This window comes from Actinia tenebrosa, unplaced genomic scaffold (genome assembly GCF_029948245.1).
Source record: "Actinia tenebrosa isolate PJP-AT-01 unplaced genomic scaffold, QUT_ActTen_1.0 PGA_scaffold6__47_contigs__length_16458017, whole genome shotgun sequence".
In the NCBI taxonomy this organism is placed as follows: domain Eukaryota; kingdom Metazoa; phylum Cnidaria; class Anthozoa; order Actiniaria; family Actiniidae; genus Actinia; species Actinia tenebrosa.
In genome coordinates, this window is record NW_028292583.1 from 8,806,540 (window position 1) to 8,833,043 (window position 26,504).

General features: G+C 35.7%; 1 protein-coding gene across 1 annotated transcript in view; it reads left to right on the forward strand.

Annotated features, from left to right (window-relative positions):
- Positions 1-4,178: 4,178 nt before the first annotated feature.
- LOC116307413 (arf-GAP with Rho-GAP domain, ANK repeat and PH domain-containing protein 1) overlaps positions 4,179-26,504 on the forward strand; it is a 41,858-nt gene continuing 19,532 nt past the window's right edge. The window contains exons 1-25 of the mRNA XM_031717663.2: positions 4,179-5,831; positions 8,368-8,630; positions 9,772-9,828; positions 10,412-10,452; positions 10,640-10,715; positions 12,883-12,951; positions 13,056-13,122; positions 13,321-13,373; positions 14,880-14,933; positions 15,459-15,508; positions 16,044-16,092; positions 17,385-17,497; positions 17,725-17,809; positions 19,148-19,208; positions 19,489-19,542; positions 20,319-20,404; positions 20,816-20,904; positions 22,255-22,348; positions 22,824-22,892; positions 23,457-23,496; positions 23,854-23,894; positions 24,623-24,659; positions 25,277-25,338; positions 25,938-25,988; positions 26,059-26,118. Coding sequence (XP_031573523.2) covers positions 4,370-5,831; positions 8,368-8,630; positions 9,772-9,828; positions 10,412-10,452; positions 10,640-10,715; positions 12,883-12,951; positions 13,056-13,122; positions 13,321-13,373; positions 14,880-14,933; positions 15,459-15,508; positions 16,044-16,092; positions 17,385-17,497; positions 17,725-17,809; positions 19,148-19,208; positions 19,489-19,542; positions 20,319-20,404; positions 20,816-20,904; positions 22,255-22,348; positions 22,824-22,892; positions 23,457-23,496; positions 23,854-23,894; positions 24,623-24,659; positions 25,277-25,338; positions 25,938-25,988; positions 26,059-26,118 — 3,183 coding nt within the window. The 5' untranslated portion in view covers positions 4,179-4,369. The remainder of the gene's footprint in view (positions 5,832-8,367; positions 8,631-9,771; positions 9,829-10,411; positions 10,453-10,639; positions 10,716-12,882; positions 12,952-13,055; positions 13,123-13,320; positions 13,374-14,879; positions 14,934-15,458; positions 15,509-16,043; positions 16,093-17,384; positions 17,498-17,724; positions 17,810-19,147; positions 19,209-19,488; positions 19,543-20,318; positions 20,405-20,815; positions 20,905-22,254; positions 22,349-22,823; positions 22,893-23,456; positions 23,497-23,853; positions 23,895-24,622; positions 24,660-25,276; positions 25,339-25,937; positions 25,989-26,058; positions 26,119-26,504) is intronic.

A 26,504-nucleotide genomic window follows, 5' to 3' on the forward strand; every position in this document is an offset into this window, starting at 1 on the left:
AAATCATTTACATCTACTTATGGCGATAGAGCATTCCCTATCGCTGCGCCTAAGCTCTGGAATAACCTACCAGAAATAATAAAAAATGCTGAGACTGTTAAACAGTTTAAATCTTTAGTTAAAACATATCTTTTCAAAGAAGCTTTTGACTGATCTATTGCGTCCTTATGAAATACAGATTATGCTAGAGTGCATTTAGTAAAAGCGTGAAACTTTACTAATACTAAATTGTACTATTTTGTACAAATTAGTAATTAGTAAATTTAGTGTGCACGTGCAATCAATGAACCGCGATTGTGCGAATAATCAAGTCGAGCGCAGTCGAGCGCGTTTTAGAAACGCTTGTGTACAAAAAGCAACGAAACCACTAGGTATGATTACTTTTGTGATACTGAATGCCGTGTACATTTATTGACGTTTACAGCCAGCCAGAGTATTTGTAAGGTGAGCGAGCTGTAATAGAGTAAGTAGCACTTATTCTTCTAGTGTGCCAAACCATTTCACTTGCGGTTATTTTAGCTTTAGGTGTGTCTTGTGTCTTGATTTTGCAGCAGCGCGAAGGAATAAAAGCTTTCAAACCATTTCACTTGCGTTTTGTGGTTATTTTAGCTTTAGATGTGTCTCTTGTCTTGATTTTGCAGGAATTGATAAAAACTTTCAAACCATTTCACTTGTGTATTGTGTTATTTTTTATTCGACGCACGTGCGCATTTGCTCTTCACGCTTCAACTAATTTTTAACAAAATAGTACTAAATTGTACTATTTAGCAATTAGAGTTTCACGCTTTTATTAAAAGCACTCTATCTTATTATGCTATATTAATTTTAACCCTATATTTGTTTTAACCACACTTTTATATTAGCTATATATTAATTAATTTGTTTTAGATTATCATTATTATAACATTTTAGTCTAGTTATCTATATATATATATATATTATAATTATTACGTCTTAATTATAGTTTATTTGTGATACACATTGTGAACGCATTGAGGCGTAGCGAAATGCGTCATAAAAGATGTAAATTAAATTAGCATTCTCTTTGGTCACCAGCAGGGCTGAGCTATTTGATGTAATATTTCAAAGCCGACAATGAGGACTGGACGGGATTTCAAGTCAAAGCAATTAGTTACAGTCCAAAGGCAGCCGAGGACTGGAACTAATTGCGCGGACTTGAAATCCCGTCCAGTCCGATATTGGAGGCTTTGAAATATTACTTCTCATCCTCATTAATTATTCGACTTGGAGTAACTGGAACAAAATTAATTCAGTCCTAGGACTGAATTGATTTTGTTCCAGTTACTCCAGACTGAATGCATTCCTTTCACAGCACTTTACCAGGTTTCAAGTAACATCATATGACCCAAAAATAGCCCATTGATTGGCTGGTTTCCTCATGAATTATTAATGAGTATGAGAACGGTAATTACCACGATATTGATCAACGCTATTTATTGCTAATGGGTCAACCCGATCGCACGCTATCCATGTGATCACGCTAGCTTTACCTTAAATTTGCCAAGAATCGTTTGCATTACGACATTTGCTATCGCTTGCCTCTGGCAAACAAAAACGTACTCCCCCCACAACACCGAAACAGCGACTCGCACTCTACTTACCTAGGCTATGTAGAAGATAATATAGGTAAGTTGTAGTGCTTGGGAACGAGGTTATTCCGGGCGAAAGCCCTTGGAATTAAATTCGGAAAAATTAATTTCCGACCTCGCTGGGATACGAACCTTAGGCTATTATTATGGGTCTTACTTAGGCTATTATTATCGTGGCAGTATAAATATGACCAATATGACTTTATTCTTCACTTGACTCTGAAGATGACTTCCGCTCAGACGTCAGTCACATCGAACAGTCCTTCTCAGGATTACATCCACCCGGATGATCATAATACTTCGATACTTAACAGGACCATAATTGTATAAGAATGTAAAGTCCTAATCAAACTGTTTACCTAAATACATACATAAAAAAGTGGAAGATATTTGATAGCTTGCTTGAGATAAATTAATGATGAAAAGTAAAATGATGAGACAGCCGATTGCTTAGCTAGTAAACGAAAATGCTTTTTGCAATTATTAATAAACTCAAGAGCATTGTACTATTCCTAATATCTGATGGGAATTCGTTGGGTTTTGCAGCACATGCAGTCTTGTAATGTTCCATTATCATTTGATACTGTGAGTTTGCGCTCGTTTGAAGATCTCAGTTTTCTAGGTGTATATTCATCGAGTTTTAGATATGAAGGCAAGTGTGAAAAATAAATAAAGCTTGTCACAACTAATTTAAAGATTATTGTTCCTTTATCACGGGTTTGCCTAAAACGCGGATTTCGGAATCCGGAACGGAATCGGGCGGAATCCAGAATAATCGCACGAAATACAAAAAAAAAAAACCACAAAACTTTCTTAAAAAAGCCCGGAATCGCCAAAATGATACATCTTCAACCTGCATAAATTTTTTGCGTAGTTTGTTTTTAATGTCGTATTTTGAAAATTTTTTAATAGGGAAGCATACCCGATTATATCCGTAATACCCAATTTTCCCTTAATTTATAGGAATAACGGTTTTGATACTAAACCTAGCGGTTTTCAGTTTGGATAGATTATACTTTCTTCCTTGCAATTTTTTTATATTAATTGCCCTATTTCACTATGACGTCACTGCTTGTTTATGTGGGGGATAGAATCGCCAAATCCAATAGAAAATTCAACAACATTTTCTCCTAGTGAAACAGTTTAATCTAAAATGACCTGGTTTTCAGATTTAATGTGTTAATATGTACTAAAAATTATTCTGAGCGTTTGCTGGCTATTCTACTTCTCTTCGTGGATTGATACAGGTTTTAGAACAATTTTCGGTGAATTTGCGTTGATTTGACCCCCTCCGACGACCATGATCCTTTGCGTTTAAACAATAGATTGTTTTGATGTGACGTCATAGTGAAATAGGGCAATTAGTTCAACTTAGTTTATATGTATTGCAAAAGGACTGTAAACCAAGTTATGAGCATAACTGGGCACGCCGCTTTTTCTGAAGTTCTTCGCAAAATACGTAGGCGGCATAGACATCATATATATAGGCAACAAAGGCATAATCTTAAAAAAGCACAAGAGGTATGTTTTCAAGATTTCCTTACCTCTTCGTCCCGTAGTGCGCAACACGTAGTGCACAGGACGTCGGGCGATTGGGGGTGGGGTAGGGAATAAATAACTATACTCCGAATTCTTTCCTACGAGGAATGCGTTGAAATTCTCATCGCATTACCGCTATACCTTTTATGTTTAAGGCATTAAAAGTAGAAAATATTTATTTGTTCATGAAATACAAAGTGTTTTTGGTGATTCCGGGTTTAGTCTTACGTGCGATTATTCCGGATTCCGGATTCCGTTCCTGATTCCAAAAACTAGTAAAATACTGCTTTCTAGAGTTGAAGGAAAGGAAGGTATAAGTCAATAATGTAGTCATTGTCAGCATGCGACAAGCAAAGGTTGTGAGGTGTGAATGACAGATAGACCAATCAAATAAAAGTTGGTATCAATGTCAGTGGGCATTCAGTTTTATTTCTTTTAATACTGCAGTTTAATCCCATAGCTGGGTTGAAATAAGATTCACCCCAAACGAAAGTGAAAAGTTTTTTTTAATCTTGGAGGCCTTGCACGTAAACAGACATCAAGGTCAGAGACGTAGATCTTCGAAACAAGACAGAATCGAAACATTCCACAGAACACTGCCTAGCATCCTCTAGCAAGTAGAAAAAGGATCAGTATATTTGGATTTCTTTGCTTAAAATTATTTATCGAAGGTCAAACACTTGCATTCTAATGAGCCATATTGAAATTATTTTCAGGAGTTCAAGTTTATAGTGGAGTTCGAGGTTTAAAAAGACGATGAAATCATGGTTGAAAGTGTGTTTTTTTTTTCAAAGATGGCGACTGAACGAAAGGCGCGCGAAAAAAGTTCTAGTGCACTTTTTATCGATTTCTTTACTCTTTCGTATTACGGAGGACATTATCTTGACCTCGAATTTTAAGAAAATAATTATTATTCAATTTTTCCGATTATATTTTCACCATTCACTTCAATCTAAATTGGGCTCCCTGTGGCATGACTTATGATCAAATTCCAATGCTCGATCAGGGGACTAGGGTTGTGCGTTTGCGCAGTAGCTTGAATCAGTTGCCCGGAAGACGAGTTCATACAGAAAAACAATTTGTGTATTATGTAAAAAAGTAATATTTTGAGCGCTGGAACGTCGTTGTTTCTCTCGATGGACTACAAATATGACCTGATAGAAATCTTGAGACACATTTCTATATCATCTCAAGGTGCTTAGATTTTCAAAACTTACAAAATGTCTGCAAACCAAGTAGAACTGACAGAACTAAAGGAATGGCTAACTAATGAAGTGAAACTTGAACGCTATTTTGAAAAGCTCACAAAGTATGGATTCAACTCGCTGTCCTTAATTCAAAATCTAGAAGAAAGTGACTTAGATTCGGTTGGAATTACACCTCCTTACCACCGAAAAAGAATGTTGAAGTTCTGCAAAGATCTACAAATAAAGCAGGCGCCACACGTGAATAAAGAATGCGCACGAACAGGAAACGATCCTAATGAACTTGGTTTGTCTACTCGACTCGAAGAACGAAACGAAGACTATGAACATAACTTCGATGATTCGAACGAGGAAGCCAAGATCGAACCTCCTCCCCTGCCTCCAAAGTTAGGTTCAGGTGATGTTTATACGAAACCAAAACCAGTCGTTCCAGACGTAGAGTCATCACTTCCTCGTCAGCTAGCTGATTATAATACAGAAAGTAACACACCAACGACATCAGCAACTGCAGATTCTTCAAAAACAAAGCAAATCGAGGCGAAGGAACCAAACCTTCTTTCAAAAACGTTGCCAGGTTTAGAGACCAACAGTAGTTCTTTCAGCGAATGTAAAGAAGTTAAGAAACCAAAGAAGCCACCTCCGATTCCTCGACGATCAGATCTCGAGTCAGAGACAGTTGTCAGTTGTGAAGCACAGGGAGGAAAAATTGATGAAACCAATGGAGATAATGAACAAATTGATCTAGCACAAGATATTGAAAAAACTGGAGACTCAACTGCCGAAATGCCTTATTATTTTACAGAGAAGGCCAGTGCCCCAAAGCCTGTACCAAGGCCAAGGGTTGGTAAGGAAAAACCACTAAGTGCTCCAAGAAGTTTAGCCAATCAGCCAACACATTGTAGTGAAGTAACAAAATATGCTAAGAATGAACTGGTTGAAGGTAGAGAACTGCCCTGCAGTGAGGGTGAGTGTGCACAGAAATCAAAGGTAGATAGTGAACCAATATATTGTAATAAGGAGGAATGCTTGCAAGCAATTGTTGCACCTCTTAGGGAAGTGGAAAAACCAGCTAATAAGAAGCCTCTGCCTCTACCACGGCAAAAACCTCAACAATTAAGCCTGGCACAGCAGGCTGAGTCAGACAAACTAAGGTTTCCACTACTCCATGGCCAGGAGAGAAACCAAGAATTTCGACATTCAATAGCTGTTTCAGGTCAATTTACAAACAAACCGGCTGATGAGGAAGAGAAAGCAACACAGCTTAGGAATGGCGCCTTGCATACAAGATCTTTACACAGATTAGATAAGCTTGTCCCTGTTGTTTCACAGCATGAAATTTTTAAAAAACCTGCAAGTTTAACAAAAGAAAGTACTGCAATTTATACAAGTGTTCAACCCAACCATCATAAGCCAGTTTCTCCTTCTGCAGACTTTGATGAGCAAGATGTCTTTGGTGGTGTCCCAAAAGATAATAAAGGTAACTGCATGGCCAGTCACTTATTATAAAAATGATAAATACAGAAAAAAATTTGGTTTTATCACCTATACTCCATTCACACCAACTAACCTTGTTTAGTTATTATTTTCTTTGTCACACATATCCTTCCTTGTTTGACTAACATCTCTAAAACAGGATTTAAATTATCTCAATCAGTTGAACAAGGTTTGAAACTTGTTTAGTTAGCTGTGTGCACCTTGTTAACGGCCACTAATTAGTTTTATTAAAGAAAAATAATTTCATAAATATATAAGTATATAAACTTAAAACACTCATTAATAATTCATAAGCTTATGGTCCAATTGGAGCCACCATACACATCACGTGCATGAACCTTTATACCCAATAAAGTCCTCTTCATTAGTATTCAAGTGATTTTATATAAAGACACATGTGTCTTTATATAAAGACACATGTGATCTTTTTATATAAAGACCACTCGAATACTATGAGAATGACTTCATCAGGGATGAAGTATGCATCCAAGTTTAGATGAAGACATAGAGCTTCATCAAGGTCATAGTCAACCCTAATGATCTTTGACTAACGTGCCTGTCTTTGCCTTGGCACGCAATATCCAACGTGTGGGAGCTTCTATTGAATCTAGTTGCGCATGCCCATGACGTCAAATCTCTATCAAAGTATAAAAATCCATGTTCGTGCGGTGTATGGTGGCTCCAGTTGAACCAAAATCTTATAAATTGTTCATGAGTGTTTTAGGCAGTTCAAAAAACTCGTAGATCGTGTTTTATCAGGTATAAAAGCACTTGGCTACACCTCGTGCTTTTATACCCGATAAAACACTCCTCGTTTTTTAAACACTACTTAAAAAACTCATTAATGATTCATGAAAGAAACACAATAGAAATCATGACCATGAAGGAGGTTTTATATCTGATATAGATTCGTCTTCATTTGCATAAACTTTAACTTGGATTTTCTCTATCAAACTTGGTTCATTTTGTAAAGAATTCGGTATAGTATGAGAACATACATCATGAGTTTTTTAAGCCGTTTAATAAACTCGTAGATCGTGTTTTATTGGGTCTAAAACCACTCGGCTATGCCTCATGTTTCATACCCAATGAAACACTCCTGCTCGTTTATTAAACAGTACTTAGTAAATATATAAGCATGTAAATATGTAAATATGCAAATGTATGCATAAATGTGTAAATATGTGAATATGTAAATATATAAATATATACTGCAGTTTTGACTATAAAATATATAAAGGTTTCTGCATATTGCAATAAATATATAAATATGATAGATATATTTGCATGAAGACTTTATGATTAAATGAAAATAATTTTGTGATGCTCATATTGATTGAATAAATTAATAGGGTCTTAAACTAGCTAAGACTAAAAATATAATCTGAAAGTTCAATTCTTTTCAGTTGAAACACAATATTTCAGGAAGGTTTGTTTATGTTACAACATGGTTTGACATTGTTGACTGAATTTTTTAGTTTTGTGATTGTATATTCATAGTCACCAACTTTTGGCCCGCCACTTCATTTAGAGCTTTTATATATAAAGGCACCAATTATAGGAATTCTTTTTTTGCCTAAATTATCTGGCCTGTGGACAAAGTGAGATTGTGATCTATTTAGGATAGTACATGTAGTGCACATCCTCTGTCAATTATTATAGTTACATATTTAGTGTGTAGATCTAAGAATTGGCATTAAAAGGGGTGCTGGTATATGAACACTGAATACTGACAGAAAAACAGAGTGATAGACTCTAGTATTGTAGCAGATGAGCATCAACACATTGATTTACCAACTTTCGTAAAGCAATCAGGCATTGCATGTAATGCATGAGGTATTCAAATGCACAACATTGGAAAAATTGTGGACAATGGAAAGGGGTAATTAAAGAAACAAAGTGTAAATTAAATAAAGGAAACCCCTGTCATATTTAGAATTGGGATACAAATGTTTACGGAAATATCTGATATTATTCTGAATCATTTCAGAATCAACTTGAACTTTAGAGTATAATATACTATTATTAATAGTATTAATAATATTATAATATTATGGTATATGATAGGGCATTTGATATTTTTCTCTCTACTTCATTATACACACCGAATGCATAATTTATTACTATTATACTAGGTATATGATTTAAGTGAATTACACAAAATATTTGATTTCAAAGTTAAATAAAAACTTATCATTGGCCTACCAAACAATTACTATCAACCTTTGCTTCAGTCAATGGACTGTTTTTGTGACACTGCAATTTTGATGGGTGGAGCATGGTTGATCATGGTTGATCAGTCCACAATAGCTTATAATCATGGTTTGCTGCTGCTAGTTATAGTCAATTGATTGCCTGTTCATACACAATATTGATTGCTGAAGAAAGGCATTTCCTTAAGAAAAAACAAGGCGTTGATAATATTACATACATACATACTTTATTCGTCCTCTTTAAGGCTTTTCAGAATAAAGGTCAGAATAAATATTGTCCTCTTTGTTTTTTTTCTTTTATTTCAGTCTCCTCAGAATATTTGGGGACATATGAAGTTGTAAAAATGCCAAATGACAGGAATCGTCCAGAAAGTCAAGAAGAAATCTATGAGCCTCTGAATGATTATGGTAAATCAAATAATCCAAATGATTACTCTATGGCTGGAGAGATAGAGCCTTCTAAGAAAAAGAAGAGCACAGCTGAAGATGTCATCTATGATTATGAGAGTGATGAATCAACAGAGGGGCTTCTTTTGGAAGAACCACCAGAATTGCCAGAGGAAAGAAAGGTATAAACATTTTATGCAAAGTGGGATTTCAGTTGTCCCTATGCCCACTGGGTCACAACTTATACAGTCTGCCTACATGTATGTTAAAGTTCAACCTTTAACCCTGATTTTGAATTCATCATCAAAATAGAATTTGAATTGATGATTTTTGATGAGGGAGGAAATTACCAGAGAACTGGGAAAAATTCCTCAAAGTAAAGTAAAACCCCCGGGGGGGGGGGGGGGTATTCCCATATATGGACTATACGGGGATGATCCGCTGAACAGGGTATAGTTTTTCGAGCTTCTTGTCATAAACAGGGTATGCAATTTCACTCAAGTTCCAAGTTCTTCCTGAGTTTCCTGTCATATTCAGGGTTTCTACTTTCGTATTGACCAAAACTGGTTATTATGGTCATCAAAAAAACAATACGCGAGCTGACATGATAATTGAAACAGGAACTCAGTGCAATTAATTATATCTTTTGTCATAAACAGGGTCTACAAATTTGAGTTTTTTTGTCATAAACAGGGTACCCCTTTCAGAATCCCAGCAGATCACCCCTACCCAAATTCTGGCGGAGTACCCCCCCCCCTCCCCCCGGGGTCAAACCCATGTTATTATTTCTTTTAACTTTGTGAAATTCTGGAGTCGAGTGCAAAATTTGGTTCCCTCCTGTTGATTCGTTTATATCATGTAAAGTTTGAAAGTTACATTATTTAGCAGTTTTGAGTAGTTTTTGTACATGTACACAATTTGTGGGCTCAACTTGCCTGCTTCATAGTGTCATGATGTAGTTGCATAATGATAATAATAATGTCTTTGTTTAGAGAGGGTGATGTGACAGTAGGCAACTCAGCACTAAATGTTTGGCCCTCTGCATTTTAACGTGTTTAAGTGAGACGGAACACCATTTTACATGTTCATCTGACCCTGGGCAAAGGCTAACCAATTGCAGATATTCTTAGAGCAAAGGCAGCATCTTTTACTCAAATATTTTAAGATTCTGAGTGTTAGTCAGGAGGCTTCAACCCACGACTCACCGCACAACAGACTGGTGCCAACCAACCGAGTTAACTGGGATGCAGTAGTATAGCAGTGTGTGCTTTATTTGTCTATATGGTAGGCTGCTACTTACCTTTATGTGTTGTTTTTTTTCAGACAAGAAGAGACAGTACTGACTCATTTGATGCAAAGCTGCCAAAGTCTGTAACACCAGTATGTACTATATTTGACTGCAAATATATTTGCTTTAGTTTTAAAATATGCTATTAGTTTTGTTTGTCTTTCTACTAGAAACATACCCTATACCATTCCCATAAATCCCTAGCTTGCTGATAATTTCTCAATTTCAAATGATGTGGCAATCAGAGGGGTAAACACTGTGGTCAGAGAGCACCATCGAGGGTCAGGTTTTTGAAAAAACAAGGAAAACCTTTACTTCAAATCAAAAACAGCTGAAAAAAAAGGGAAAAATAACAAGCCACAAGCCTCCTTAGCTCTTAACAGGGGCGGCGGAAGCTGAAAATCTTTTGGGGGGGGGCACTGAAATATTATATTTAACCTTATGTGATAATGACCGCTGTTTTGTTTGATTGCAGACACATGCGCAGTAAAACTATGACTGTGAACCAATATTTTGTGGCCCCCCAAAAAAATTTCATGGGGGGCATATGCTAAGCACAATTTTGAACTAGTTGTTGTATAACACACACCAAATGAACTGATATGAAAACTTTTTTGCTATCACCTGGATGGAGGGAGTTTCTTTCTGCTCTTTTAACCATTTTTTTCTTTTCAGAAATCACGCAAAACTTCTGGCTATCTTTTTAAGCAAGGAGGGTATGTATTTAAAAATCAACCTCTCCCATATATACATTTTGTGAACATAGCTTTTGCAAATGCCTTTTTTCAATTTAAAATGTTTCCACGACAAGACTGTTTGAGGGGCACACAAAAAAGGGTCTTCCATTTCCCCCTCAAATGCTTCTACTTTATATGCAATATTCTTATTCTATATTGCTTTTAGTCAACAGAATAACCGAGGATGGAAAAAAAGATGGTTTGTCTTTGATGGCAAAGAATTGAGATACTACAGATGCAAGGTATGTTAATTTTTCTTTCTGAATGCTGTACGACCGATGTCAAACAATGTTGAATTTCAAAAAATGCTTTGCAAAGTTTTACAGTTTCCACGTGAGTTTGAAACAGTGTCATTGACTTTTTGGCTGGCTTGTGATGACAGCCATCAGAAAAAAGAAGAGAAACATAAAAACAACCATTGATATTATAATGATAATAATAATAATAATTGTAACAATATTTACTTCTTTAGTATGTGATTGCAGGATATATTATTAAGTTTAAAGTTATAAACATTGATTTTTATAAAACATGAAATCAATCTTCTCTTCAATTTCCTTAACGACCTTGCACCTCAGTACCTCTCTGATCTCCTCAAGTTGTATCAGCCCAAACGTACCCTACGTTCCTCCTTTAAATTTCTGCTTGTGACTCCAAGACCAAAGACATCAACGTTTGGAAAAAGAACCTTAGCTTTGGCTGCACCGGCATTCTGGAACAATGTCCCTGATGCAATTAAGTACTCAAGTTCAGTTCCAGAGTATAAATCTGCACTAAAACACTACCTGTTCACCAGGAGTAACTGACTTTTTTTGCAATTTTTTCAACGAACTTGACATCCATCTGGTCCTTTTGTAAAAAGCATCGAGACATTGTATGATGCATTTGTTAAGAACTTTATATTATATACAGTAAAATGGCAAATAATTATTGGGAATAAAAGCTAGCTTGAAGTGAACTTTTTTCAGACTAACAATGGTTGAGAACTATATATGGTTGAGAACTGTTTTGCTTCCACTAGCAACTATAACTCTCAACCAATTTCTCTTCGAGGTTCTTTAGAAATGAGATTTTCTTCGACTACAGTAGCTCTGAGGAATGGGAATTTTGCTCTTCTAGACACTCTTCCATTGATTTTTCTGTCATTTTTGATTCCATAATTTTGTGAGCAGTGCATGAGATGCAAAGACGCCAGGGAGTGAAAAGCAAAAAAAAAAAAAAAATGCCAAGCTAACTAACATTTGAGTGGTTTCTCCTTGTCTTATTGGCTGGATCAATTATTTTTCTTGTTTATAATTGGATGATGGCAGGGGGCTAAAATATATTTTAGCCTGCAGTTTTTTTTTTTCATTTTCACTACTTTTCATTTATTGTTTTTATTTTTATTTTTTTTTCATTTTCACTACTGCCATTTATTAAAGTTCCATTTCAGGGACACCAACAGTTTTCAACCCTCAGATCACTGCATGCTTTTCTACCCTGACACTACCAGATGAGATAGCAATTTCTTTGCCTTATAACCATCGTTCTTGCCTTACTCTTCTTTATTCTGATAATGGGTGCATGTGGCAATGACACTGTTTCCAACTCATGTGAAAACCATTTATACCCTCGCAAAACATAATATGTCTTCATCACATGCCTTTACTGTCAAACACCTAGATTCAGACAGACACCTACTGTAGACTTTACATGACAGCTAGGTCGCAATATACAGTACCTCTTTTTCTTGGGGTGTAAATGTTTACCCATTTTTCCCCCTGTAGGAATTGAGAAGATACATTTAAAAGAAACCAACAGTCAGACAAAATATTGTTTTTGAATGTGATTAACTCATAAAATGTTAAACTTATTCAAAAACAATATTTTGTTTGACTACAGCTATTTCAAAAAAAGGTTGAATATTGAATACTAAATAGTGCATTCCAAGACCGAAGTGCATTGTGGGTCTTATTAATTTGAAATAAAAAGTAAATAATAATACAGCAATTAACTCTCTACATGTAGCTAGTATATTGTTTCAGATGGAATACACTAAAAATAGAATAAATAAATAATTATTTTTAATGCTACTTTAGACAATGTCCTATGAACCACAATGCACTGTGGTCTTGGAATGCACTATTCAGTATGCACTATTCAGTATGCAGTATTCAGTATTCAACCTTTTTTGAAATAGCTGTACACATTTACTGAAATAGGAAAAAACATTTCATTGCGTAGGCCTTTTCTGAGTTCAATAAGCAGATGCATTCAGTGGTCTAGATTTGGAACAAACAATACCATAACATATAAGGCATGATGAACAAAAGGTGTTTGTACCAAAGCTAGACTACAGTGCACCATGTTCGCTATCTCAGAAAAAGTCTATGCCGAGATTATCACAATGATTGATTTTTTTTTGTGAAGGAAAATACTCAAGAGTCTTTACATGTCATCCCAGTTAGTCAGATGAAAAATATAGAGTTTGAAAAAGAGGTAAGTAAATGGTGATAGCCAATAATTATACTCAATGATTAACCCTCCTACTACAAATTTTTTTTGTAATTGTATTTTGCTTAAACTTCTGTTCACCTCTTCAGGCAAAGAAAGGAAGATTCAATCTCATTACTGCCAACAGGGTGTTTATGTTATCGTCTGACTCAATGAGTAAGTTCTGAGCAACTGATTCAACAGTTATCTGTATCTATCACATTCATCTGCATGTCAATAATTTATTTTTATGCACCCCATCCCTCTATCCAAAAGTCCATTCCATTTATCTACACCATCATCCATCCATTCATTTAATTTATACTATTTCATCTGTTCATAATTACATTCATTTTAAGTCATGTCTGTTTTTAGCTGACACAAATCTTTGGGCTCAAACACTCATGGAGGCTATTCTGCAGTATAAGGTACATGACACATCCACATATTTAATATATTATCTAGTGTTTAGATTGGCTTTTAGGATAAAACCTCCATTCCATAGACTTTCAGTAAATACAGCCATTTAGATAGAAGCCTATGTTGTATTTACTACATGTCGTTTCTGGCACTGGTTGGTAGAAAAATTATTTTAACCTCTTTAGTTCCAAAATCAATTCAAAATAGGCTTTAGGGTCCCTGAAGATTACAAAGACAATCTCACAAGCTTTCAAGGATACTAAAACCTGTTTTGAATTGATTTTGGAGCTAAAGAGGTCAAAATATTTTTTGTTAATTCATTTTTACAAAGTCGTATATTTCTCAATTTTGAAACAAAATCGACCAGGTCACACAATAAAAATCTTAGCATATTTCAAAAAACGCCCAATTTTACCTCAACACTGGCATGAAATTACGAAATCTTTTGTCAGATTAAAAAAAGGTAGTCAAAGTAAGATACTATTTGAGAATTTTTAAAAAAAAAGCTAATAAACGGTAAAAAACGAGATGCCCAGTAGCAAAGGTCTGGAACTACCTTAAAATTATACCCGTAGTTTGAATGGTCTACAAGTCAATAGCCCATAAGACCAAAGGCTAGAGGTTGAATACACTATTGACCACGAGGGAGAAAGGTCTAATTGTTTTAGTCTAAACCTACTAATCGGTCAAAAAAGGCTACAAACACTTGTAAAAGTATTTTGAAAACGCAGGTTATAGCTACCAATGTTTTGATTTTCAAAACCAGCCCTTTTTGCTACTTACTAGTGGTATATCACTGATAGACCTGACCAGAAGTAGCTAATCATAGTGCAGTATTTGCAATAGACTATTAATAGTTTGTATAGGAAATCACAAGATCTTGAGTCCAATTCGTAATTTATAGGTACGAGTGATGTTTTGAAAGTTTTCAAAATTGGACGAGCCTTTAGACAAGTCCAATTCGAGAACTTTCAAAACATCACAAGTATCTATAAATTCAGAATTGTACGAGAAGATTGTGCGATTTTTTGTTTATAATAAACTCAACAAAGGTATAATTTGGAATTGTACTTCTCTTGTCCAATCAGAATCGAGTAATTTTGTTGAGTGTATTATGATAGATTAACTTATACTAGACACAGTCAGTAAGTGCCGTTTTATTAAAAATATTAGAGAACACATGGGGATAGTTGTACCCTTCATGCGGCATGAATCTGGGCTAATCTTTCATGGCATAAGTTAGAACAAAACTAAACCTTATATAGTGTTGGTGAAGTTAAAATGTTGACTGACAATCAGCCAATAGTTAAACATGAGTTGTCGAGCAACGTCGGTCAGCAGGTCGTGAAGAACACAATTACCTTTCTTTTATATTACGGTTTACGTGTCTTCAGTTTATTAATTGTATGACGGCCATAATGGAAACTACTGGGCTACCAGTAATGTATGTCACTCTCGTTAAATAAAGTCAATTTATTTATTTTTATATTTATTTTATTTTTATATTACATTAGGGAGACGATTCTACTAAGAAGAATGGTGGTATGATGAGCGATCCTGACAAAGAAGTATGTTCCCTTTTATTTAGAAGCAATTCATTTTTATTACAGGGAAAGGACGGGAACCTACGAATTCTGGGGATTGTTTTAATAATAAAGTATACTTTTAAAATACGACATTTATCTTGACTACGGTATAACATATTTTCGGGTCAATCCTTTAAATACTCATGGGCTTGTATTGGGGGGGGGGGGGGGGGGGGGAGCTTATTATAGGAACGTTTTTGTCATAAATTAAGGGGGCTTATTTTCGGGGGGGGAGGGGTGGGCTTATTATAGGAAGGTTTTTGCCATAAATTAGTGGGGCTTGTTTTCGGAGGTTAAATGGTATAATAATGCAGGTTTTTTTAAGCTCAAATTATATATAAATAGCTGCCAACAAATCTTCTTTAAATTAGTTGTTTGAAGTCATATATGCAAGGCATTAGCCTTTCCATTATCTAGGTCAATACGAAAGTAAACTCGGCAATTAACTTCTGACATTACTGTGATACCTGCCAGTGTTGAAACTAGTTTTGGTTGATTTTTATGCAGGGATGGCTGAAAAAACAAGGTCATAATGTCATGGGAGACTGGAAAAGGAGGTAGGTACCACAGTTCTTGTCATCCTTTTAGACGGTCCCCTTCTACAGAGCAGTTAACTTTGCTTGGGTGCAGCGTTTAAGCATTTGAATCTGAGTACCAAGGACCCACCGTTGTCACCAGGTCTAGAGATCTGAGGACTTCAAAGAACAGGATCTTGGGCGTCGTTATGTCGCGATAGGTATTTCCTTTGCGCAAGCGCACTACACCCCGCTAGGAAGTGTGAGACACTTTCCGGGCCTTTGCCGCACAATCGACTCTTCTCATCTCCGCTGACACTGGTACCTGTCTTCCTGTGATAGAAAAGCTTTGTTGGAAGCAGCTGCTGATATAACTCTTGCAGACCTATTACGCTGTGCGTAGGCGCGGGCAGAGAAAGAAAATACTGCAAACTCGCGGGACCGGAAAAAAATAAAAATAGATAAAATAGAGCTTTTTGAAGATCGACTCCATCATCAGGGCGATGAAAAAGGCGTTTACACAGACCTTATATATCTCAAATATCTTTTTTTAATTCATTTCTCTTTTTCGTTTTAGATATGTTGCTATTAAGGAAGACATTATTTGTTACTATGACACCTATGAGGTTAGTCTCATTTTCCTCTGAGTTTTACTTCATATTTGTTGGTTCATAATATTTTTCTTTTATCTGAGTAATCTGCTTTTTTGTACGGCTACAAAACATCCAGAGAACATGTACTACTGTTTAAGTAATGGAAGCTAAGTTGTATGACTCACTAAGTTGTATAGAGCGCGCGGGATGTTGGGATAAACACGAGAAAAAGTTCAAGATCACGAGCCGTAGGCGAGTGCTTATGAGTTATGAATTGCTTATGAAAAATGGGGTGTCCCGAGCTTGTTTTCGAGATAATCAGCATTTAATGGATGCCTACGTGCGAGTTTTTGAAGCAAAAAGTGCGCCAGTGGAAGTGATCAGGAAAAAAAAAGATTTATTAGATAATATTTTTTGCAGACTCTAAAATTGCACTACAAATGACGGCTAGTGTATTATTCTACAATAATACGAGGATGTTTTTGACAAAACGACAAAAAATCACATCGATTTATCATATTTTGTACTTTCAGCGCTTTCAAAAACTCTTATAAAGTCGAACGAAATCCCCTACAAAAATCTATTTTTTCATGTGTTAGAAAAATCATTTTTTCTAAAAGAAAATATAAATAAATAAAGTAAATGATATATCCTAGATTTAAAGGAGTTTTTCGAATAAGCTCATAAAAAGTATAGAGTCCCGTGCAAAATTTGAGGGTTTTGCCCTTTTGAAGTTCAAAACGTGTATGGTTCTTCAATAAAATTGTGAAGAGTATTCAGCGGTTTTTGAGCGCGCGCACTTCGTGGGCTCAAATCGAACGTTCAAAAGAAGTCAGCCACTTTAGAAGTTTAACACTATCGTCTTACTTCGTCTGCTTCGTCTACATTTACCATTCGATTATTTATCGACATTTTGCTGTTAGTAGCTTTACTTTCGGATGTAATTATATGAAAAGAATCAAGGAAAGATGCTAGATGCGAGTTGGAGTAACTAAATAATAGAATAAACGTCTAAACTAGACTTTTATGAGTCAAATGCTCATTTGAAGTAAGTGAACAGAATCCTCTTATGCAATCGAATTTTTGACATGTTGAGAAAATTTGTCTAACAAGTTTTACTGTTTACTTGGTCGATCACTTCTCATCTTATCTTCACTTTGTAAGACTCAGAGGTCAAAAGATTCATGGCTAAAAGCACTGTCCAGAAAAATCAAAACTATGAAACCAAAAGCCCGACTTCGCTTTTCAGAGGAGTTTATTCTCTGTATTATTTTTTGCCTTCTATGTATTACTATTAATGATTTATATATTTCTGTTATATTTAGGACTTTACCTATGAGACACCAATACACTGTGTAGAAGCCAAACTAGCTTCCGTCAAACAAGACCTTGGCCACAGGAACAGGTTCCTCATTGTAACTCCTTATAAAGCATTCAGGTAAGACAGTTAGTATGGCTTGATAACATTCGATAATATTTTATAGCAATATTACCTTTAATTGCTGGCAGGCATGCATTCCTTTCTTTGTCAGTGAGGGAGAAAAAGAATTCCTGCTAATTTATTATGTTTTCACTTCCAAATACGCAATATGCAGGCACCATAAATTTGTAATAAAAAGCTTCTTTTATTTCAATATATATAATATTTACTTACTGTTTATTCAGTTTTCAAGCCGAGAATGAGTTTGAAGCAGCTTCCTGGATTTCAGCCATTCAGACGGCAATTCAGATGGGACTCAGTGATCATGCAGTGAGTTAATTTATTGATGCACATCTGCAACATACGGTGGCCCATAACTGTTACGGCAAATCAAAATTCACACGGCAGTACGAAAAATATTCACGGCAAAATAACCAATCTTTGCGGCACTACGCTAACCTACGTTAACCTCGAGAAATAAATACGATAAAAATACTCTACTAATGTCTACTACCCCGGCCTATGAGAAAATTGTAGGTACAGATGCGGTTTTCCTGTGGATTGTATAGCGTCATACTGACACAATACTTTTGGGCGGTGAATACTTTGATGTTGATTCGTGAAGGACAATGTTTTGAAAGTTGCAGGCGAAACTTGAATGTCGATACATGAAATGGAATGATCCATATCAACATTGATTTCCAGGCAATTTGATTTCCAGTTCGATTTATGGTTCTGGACCAGATATAATGTACAATAATATAATATACTGTACAAAACTTTTTAGATAGGTGTTATAAGCGGAGGTATATTTCCAAACCGTTTAGATATTCTCGCAGCCCTTCAAAAACTAGACACTAGATTATTTAGTAGAATCTAGAGTACTTTCGACCATTCACTGTATCAGCTGCCCTAATTTGAAGACCATTCCATTCTTGTGTTGTGTTGTCAACATTGAACGATATAAAAGTGCTTATAGAAACAGACTGGCTTTAAACAATGAATTTGGAATCTAAATAGTTTAAATTAGATATTTTAGTTCTAATTGGACTACGCACAATTTAATTGTCAAATTTCATATTATAGATATCATAACTTTACTTTTTTCTTTTTGTAACTACAAACATAATCATTATAGTTATGTATTATCATTATAATTATCCTAATTTTTATTTTTATTTTTATTTTTATGATTATTATTAGTATAGGAAATCGCACGATCTCGAGTACAATTTGGAAATTAATAGACACGAGTAATATTTTGAAAGTTCTTGTAATTGCACAAGCCTTTTGTACGAGAAGATCGTGCGATTTTTTGTTTATAGTTCACTCAACAAAATTTCAGTAAAAAATGCGAAGCGACGCCGTTCATCTTTGTCTATTTGACGGCCGATTTTCAGTCCATCGCGCAACTGAAATGCATAAAAACGGCTTTAAAATTTTATTTATGTTTTTAAGTACAAAATGATAGAAAATAATTGTTTTGACATTGTTTTGGCCGTGTTGCCATAGCGACTTAATTCGGTACACCTACGGAGTACAATTAACGCTATAATTGTACTCCTCTCGACCAATCAGAGTCGAGTAATTTTGTTTAGTGTACTTTAATTATTATTATTATTAATTATTATTATTTGGCAAACTATTGATGAATATTTGGTTTCCTAGGTAATTAACCAAGTTTGGTCAAATCCTGCAAATAAAAAATGTGCAGATTGTGGGAAAAAAGGTGTGTACTTGAATGAAAATGCCTTTATTCACTAATGGTGTAACACATTTATCTGCCATCATAATGTATGCTTGGCTATATGTTTGAGCATTCAAAAGGATGAGGACAAGTTTTGTTCTAGCTGTGGAAAAGATAAGCTTTTAGCTTTATTGTTATAGTTTCCTGTAAAGGTATATAAAAATACTTCATTCCTGTATTATTGCTATCCCTAGGTATGAGTGAAGATTATTAGTCTTGATTAGCCTTTTGTAATATCTTCTGTTTTCTTGTTGTAATTTAGATCCAGTGTGGGCTTCTGTCAATTATTGTATATGTGTTTGTGCAAGGTGTATAGGTAAGTATTACAAAATCCACAACATTAACAACATAATTATCATTTGTTTCCAACATCTTTCCAATAAAGAACCATTTCCTGGCTCATAAATTTGAGATAACGTGGTTGTGAATACATGCCAAAAACCAAGAGAATATGAACTAAGAGAAGGAATCCCCGTGCCCCATCATGTGCACACTTTGATGCTATTTTTAGAATCTATTCTAAAAATATCATCCAATGATATCATTTATTTGATCGTTTGATTTTCTGCACGCGCACAGTACGCGCGCGCTCTACGCTGTTTGCTAACGTTTTCTTGTGCTTTTCTTATGTTCAAATGTTCAAATCTGCCCTCTCAAGATGACGATATAGGTCGAAAGCTTTGGAAAAGACATGTAAAAGTACTCCAGAAAGTTGAACAAATTACTACTTCAATTTCCTGTCGTGTTTGCCAAGCTTTCGACGTGCACATTCATATTCAGGGCAGAGTCGAATTAACGGAAAAACCCCAAAAACGTAGAGAGCGCGCAGTAAATGCGCGTGCAGAAAAAAAAGGTTTAAGAATAGCATCAAACTGTGCACATGATGGTTACAAGGCTGTTTAGGGGGAATTCCTTCTCTTAGTTCATTTTCTCTTGCAAAAGCTTTATGCTATTCTAGATTTATGACGAAAAATTATCAACAAATCTATGAAAAGCCAAACGTTATGAAAATGCTTTTTTATATCAGGACATATTTTTGTCCAGTATGTAAGTTTACAGTTAACAGTATAGTTGTGGGAATGTAATTCCTAGGAATCCATAGAAGTATGGGTGTAAAGTATTCTAAACCAAGGTCATTATTGATGGATGAGAAAATATGGAATATGCAGCTTTTGGAGGTAAGATGTTATGCTAATGGTTGCTGCTTGCAAAAAGAAGGTTTTGGTGGCGATCAATCGAAGTTTTTTTTGACATTGTGTAGTTCCAGAAATTATCCATACCCCCTCCCCCCACAGAGGAATTTGGAATTTCCGAGTGGTGAGGGGGGGGGGGGGGGGGGGTGTCCGAGAAAGAAAGAAAAGTACAGAGTTTATATGCAAGAAAAATTGAATTTCCGAGCGGGGGAAGGTATTTCAAAAAATTTCTACGTAGGGGGAAATGGACGGATGGACGGAAGGATGGATGGATGTTGTAATTAAGCTCTCAGAACCGATCAGTATGAGCACTATATAAATGACAAATTCTCATTATTACCATTCTCCTGATCTGTTACTATAAAGCAAATGTTTTTCATATTGAATTTATTTTAGCTGATGCTGAAGGTAGGAAATGATAATGCTAACAAGCTGCTTGAATTCAGAATACCAGATGACGATAGGATAAATCCAGATTCTGATAAGTATGTCTTAGGGCCGTTTGTAATAATATGACCATCAACAATTCTCAATTGTGATTGGTCTGATCGTTTTAGTGTGGATGCTAGTGCAGTTTTCGTACGACTTTGAAAAGCTCAGTGCCGTAAGCGTGACGTGCCGTGACCGTGATACTTTCTAGAATTTTAATTGGCTGATTTTTTTCACGCGCAATATGATTGGTCTAAAAGTGCCGTGATCTTGGCGTGACCGTATCCGCGCCGTGTTTATGCCGTGTTCCGGGTATTTTATTGGATGGAGAAGAAATTCTCGTGCAATGTGATTTGTCTGGCGTATCCCTTGCTGCGTCACGAGGCGTGTTCGTGCCGTGAACTTTTCACAGTCATACGAAAACTGCACTATGAAAACATGCTTGCAAACCTTTCGATGCGTTTTCGTCACACTCTATTTTCTAGCAATTGTGATATTTATCTATAGGAGGTTTCATCTGAGGTTTTATGGAATCTTTTTTTGAAGTCACATCCTAGCACGAGCGGTTTGTTGGCCGTCAAATAATTATTGGAAAGCTAAGCAATTTTAGTCTTTTTCTTGAGATGAGATTGACAAACAAAATACAGAGCAACAAATAACTAAGTGTAAAATGTAGTAAAAACAACAGACAACAACCCTGTCCTAGTTTTTCTCTTCAAGCATCTTGATATTTGAAGCAAAACAAATAGCACTGCGGTATAGAGAGTTTTGCGCATTTTTAGTCGACTTTTTTACCTTCTATAAAGGGTTTTCTACGCAACTGAATTACTATTCTTGCAATGTAATTGAGTTTTTCTGTGTTTAGACCACTTCTTCTCAGAGCTTTTATCGCATCGTAAATCTTCTTTCGGCTGGTAAAAATAAAAAACTGTTTTAGTTCGCTTTAAGACAGACATGACTTCTATGCTTTCAGTTATAGGCTAAACCTGCTTTTTGCTTTTCGAATATAAATGATCAAACCACACAACTATTTTATGTTGGACTTTAGAAGAACAAATTGACCGTCTTTTGAAACCAGCATTGATCAATAGCTAACTTCCGACATGAATTTGCTTGTCACACACAAAGGTTTCAGTGCAGGTTTCAGATTTATTCTTTTCTCCTGTCACGAACACTGAGCATTATGCACAAAGCCTCACATTGAATCCTTTGTGCGTGACAAGCGAAGCATATTTCGGAAGTGGGCTATTTTGACGATCAGCTTCTTTTTTAGCCAGAATGCGCCACCAGAAACGTCACGATAAAACCTCCTATAAGATCCAACTATCTACTACTTCTCTCTCCATCATACTAATACAATTATTAATATTATTATTGAATGATAAATGTTTGCAATATTTTTTCAGCGAAAAAAGAATTGAGTTCATCTTTTCCAAATATAAAGACATGAAGTATATGAAAATCTCTGAAGATTACGGCAAGCGAGAAGCATTAGGCCAGGTAAAGGGTTTGTTTTTATTCCTGAATCTACTAAAAGCAAATATCCTTTACGAGTAAGGTAATAGTAAACAATAGGACCCCAAAATCAGTGTTGGTAGTGATCAATAGGGTAGACTCCATCTACTCCAGTAGCACAACATGATTTTATTGACCCCATTCTCCTTACTGTAGTTCCTGCACACTCTAACAGTGCAAATCGAAAAACCGTGGGCACCTAGAAATATTTCAAGAATTTTCAATAGCCAATCAGAAGCGTAATAGAACATTCCTAGAATATTTATAGGAAGAAGAATAGAACATTCCTAGAATATTTCTAGGTGCCTACTGTTTTTCGATTCGCACTGTAATGTACATGGGAGGTTGGTCTTGCGTACACATGGTTAGAGGATAATTTTTGAAAAGTCTTTGAAAACTCTTTCAGTCATGTTGATCTTGAGAATCGTTTTTTTAATGCAAAATTTACAAATATTTTCAGAGTCTGCAAAAGGCAGTGGTGAAAGATGACATACTGAAGACAATGGAGCTTCTAATTAACAGAGCTGATGTAAATTTAAAACTATTCGATTGTTTTATTGTTTGATTAATAAGTGGCTCGTTCTCACTTTCCCCACCCTTTAGACAGAATAGGCCCTTTGCAGCTAAGCAATCACGTGCTGATTAATTCACTGAGAGCAAATGAATGAATATTTTGATTCCCAAGGTTGAAATTTACTGGACTGCAAACAAACTTTCTACAACCTGTTTCGAGAGATCGTAATAAAACTACATTTCGTTACACACTGGTTACACATGTTTTCATTCAGTTCTTTACAAGTAGCTAAAAAGAATGACCAATTTAATATAAAAACAAAAATTTTGCCCTCCAGTACAGACACGTGACCGTTAACTGCAAAGGGCCTATTGTATTTTGCACACCATGTGACATATATGGCCTGCACATTCTTATTCCGTTAGCCCTCGTGCAATTTGCACCATCTTTATAAATTACCACGAATAGTATGACGGGGCCTTACTTAAGATCTTCTTTGGAGACCTAGACTCCCTGTTTAAATGTAATAAATTGTAAGTCATTGTTGATTCATGTTCTTAGCTTTATGCTGTTTTTTAGGTTAAATATACAAACTCTGATAGTGAAGACCAGAGAACACGTAAGTATATGATAGCTTTTTGTTTTTAGCAGTACAGCAGTCATTTCAGTGGGGCAGACAGACAAACAGAAAGATTTTATTTGGAGTATTGCACTGATAAGTACATAAACCTGGTGCCAAATAAATATACATAAACAGGGGCGTATCTAGGATTTTCCCAAGGGGGGTGGGGTGGAAGCAATTAAAAAATAAAGATTTATGTCACGGGCTAACATACCAAAATAAAATGTAGACATTAATTTGTTCCCGAATGTTTTCTATTCCATGACACAATCTTATTCAAGGTTTTGCTCAGTCAGTATGTTGTTCAGATAATGGTCTTTCATTTTCATTTCTGAAAGCTTTGTTGTTTTTCAGCATTGGAACTGGCAAAGGATGCTGGTCAAGAACTCCAAGCAGTAAGTATTTGAAAAAGAAGATTTTGTGTTTTTTTTCGAGAGAAAGCTTGAACATTCAGAAACTTGAAACCAGTTGAGCACCTTTATGTCAGTCGTTAATCGGTTCTGTGAAAATCTGTTTGTCAGTTCTTTTCGCTCCCGTAAACATGCAATATTCAAATATCAATTACAGCGTAGTCTTCCCACCTTTTTCACGCATCTCATCTGATTTTGCATAGCTTTGGTAACGGATAAGTAACGTTTTTGTCTTTTTCGCGTCAAATCTAAGTACCTGAGTATTTATATAGAGCGTTTTCATATCGGTGTACCAAACAATAGAAACTTTCTGCACAGTTTTTGCATAAAAATAGAGTTCAATATAGAACCTGTATTGTTTTGGAACACCAACATGGCCGCCGTGACATCACGTAAAAACGCTCTATACTCTTCAAAAACTCAGAAGTAAATCACAAACCTTTGGTCGAATTAAAGCTAGCATACACGTCGCGAACATGGTTTTTATACTTTAATAGAAGTTCGTACATCAATGGCATGCCTAGTGAGGTTTGTGATTCAATGCAATGCATAGCATAGCGAGATATAAATGGTGTTTAATAATCGCGCAGATCGTATTTTATCAGGTCTAAAACTACTCAGCTACCCCTCTTGTCTGTAAACCTCATCAAACACTCCTGATCGTCTATTAACCAGTACCTCTCAAAAGATGATTGTTGATGTTCTATTTATAGGAACTTCTTCGTCAGAATGGCGCAGATGCTATAGAAGGTTCGTATTCATGCCAAAATATCACGGATGACATCAAATGTTTAAAGCTCGTTCCCAGACCCCCAAATTATATTATACAAAATTTCATAGAATATGTATGCAGATAGAAAGGAATGATTGAATTAAAATTTAATAGTCACTAGCTTATGCAGGGACTCGGAAAAACATTTCATGTTATGCTTTACTTTCTCACGACGTTCACTCAATTATCAAGTTATCGTGCTCTCTGGAAATTTAAAAAAATATATTTGTGAAATTTAAAACATAGTCTTTGAGAAAACTCTGCTTTTCTAGGGGTTACAAGCACTTAAGCTTTAGATTCGTTTCGGGTTTAGTTCAACGTTTTTTTGTGAAGTTATTCTTCTAGATGCGATATTTTCTATATAGCAGGGAAAAACCCCGATTTACATATCTATCCTTGGATGTTCCCACGGGCAACCACTACAAAAATCCGTGAAAATGAGAGAAACAGTTATCTATGATTGGTGAAATTTGTTTCAAATGCTAGAGATATACAAATGTGTCGTGCTTGACAAGGCAATTTTTTGGCATCCTTTCGTTATTCCGTGCTCCATCCCACCCTTCAAATTTTAGTGTCTTTTTATTTCATAATTTAGAACCTTCACCACTTATTCCTGATGAAGACGCCGTGGGATTTGTCAAAGTTGATGCCGCTGAGGTATGAAGCCAGGTTTTTGTGTTCTATTTGTATTTATGTACCCAAACTAGAATGCCTTCTAGGAAGACAATACAGTGGATTCTCTGTAAATGATTTTTTTTATCTTGAGCAAAACGCCAGGCGAATCCACTCTGTTGTGGCAAGTTGAAATTTATTTGTTTGTTTGAGGTTATCTATTTAGGTAGCTGTGAAATAAGAATGTACAGTAGATTGAGAGAATATGAACTAATGTCTGTATATAAGAAAAACCTAAATCAAACATGATTTACACCTGTTTGAAGACATTGTCAACAGGACTAGAGTCCATTACAAAGAGAAGAAATTAAAAATACGGCAAAGAAAGTCAAACTATATAGGGAAAAGTAATGGGGAATTGAATATGTTAGGGCGTAATATATTTATGATATATCATTTTCTGTGTGTAAAATCGATAGATATGTAAAGGAAAGTTGCTGTAAATTGCTCTCAGAATAAGTCGGTGAAAAAAACACAAACATGAATGTACTCGGTTTATCTTTCATTTTGTGCTTACTGAGATTGTCAGATGGTCGTGGAATTTGAATAGATTTTTCATCTTTATTGTATTATTACTACTACAGCTACCGCCGCAACCTTTGGCAGAAGTACCTCATAAAGCAGGATACCTTTTGGTAAGTTGTGTGCTGTAATGTTTGTAAATGAAACCTTAGAAGTTGCTAATATTTTCCTCGTATGTTTCAGTTGTTGAAAAAGAAATACTGGTTTACCTTGAAGGATCGACATCTGAAATATTTCCGGAATGTAAGTACAATCTACTCAAATAAACTATTTTAATATGCTAGATACATGCCCGAGTTCAGTGCGAAATCAGCCCAGATGCCAATGTAGGAAGCAGCCAGCGTGGTTTTTACGTTCATTAGGCTGCGTTCATAATGTATGGCGGGGGGAGGGGGGGAAGGGGGGGGGGGGGGGGGGGGGGCAGGTCATGAAATTGAGGGGGATCGGAAAAATTTTATCAGAAAAATGGGAGGGATGCACAATTTTTGGAAGAAGCTACAAGCCTTGCTTAGGGGGATCTTATTTTTTTCTGCCATACATTATGAAAGCAGCCTTAGCATAGTCTTGTTTGGTTTTGAATGTGGCTATCATCTTGTCCTATACCGGCATATTCCATTACTAAGGAGTTC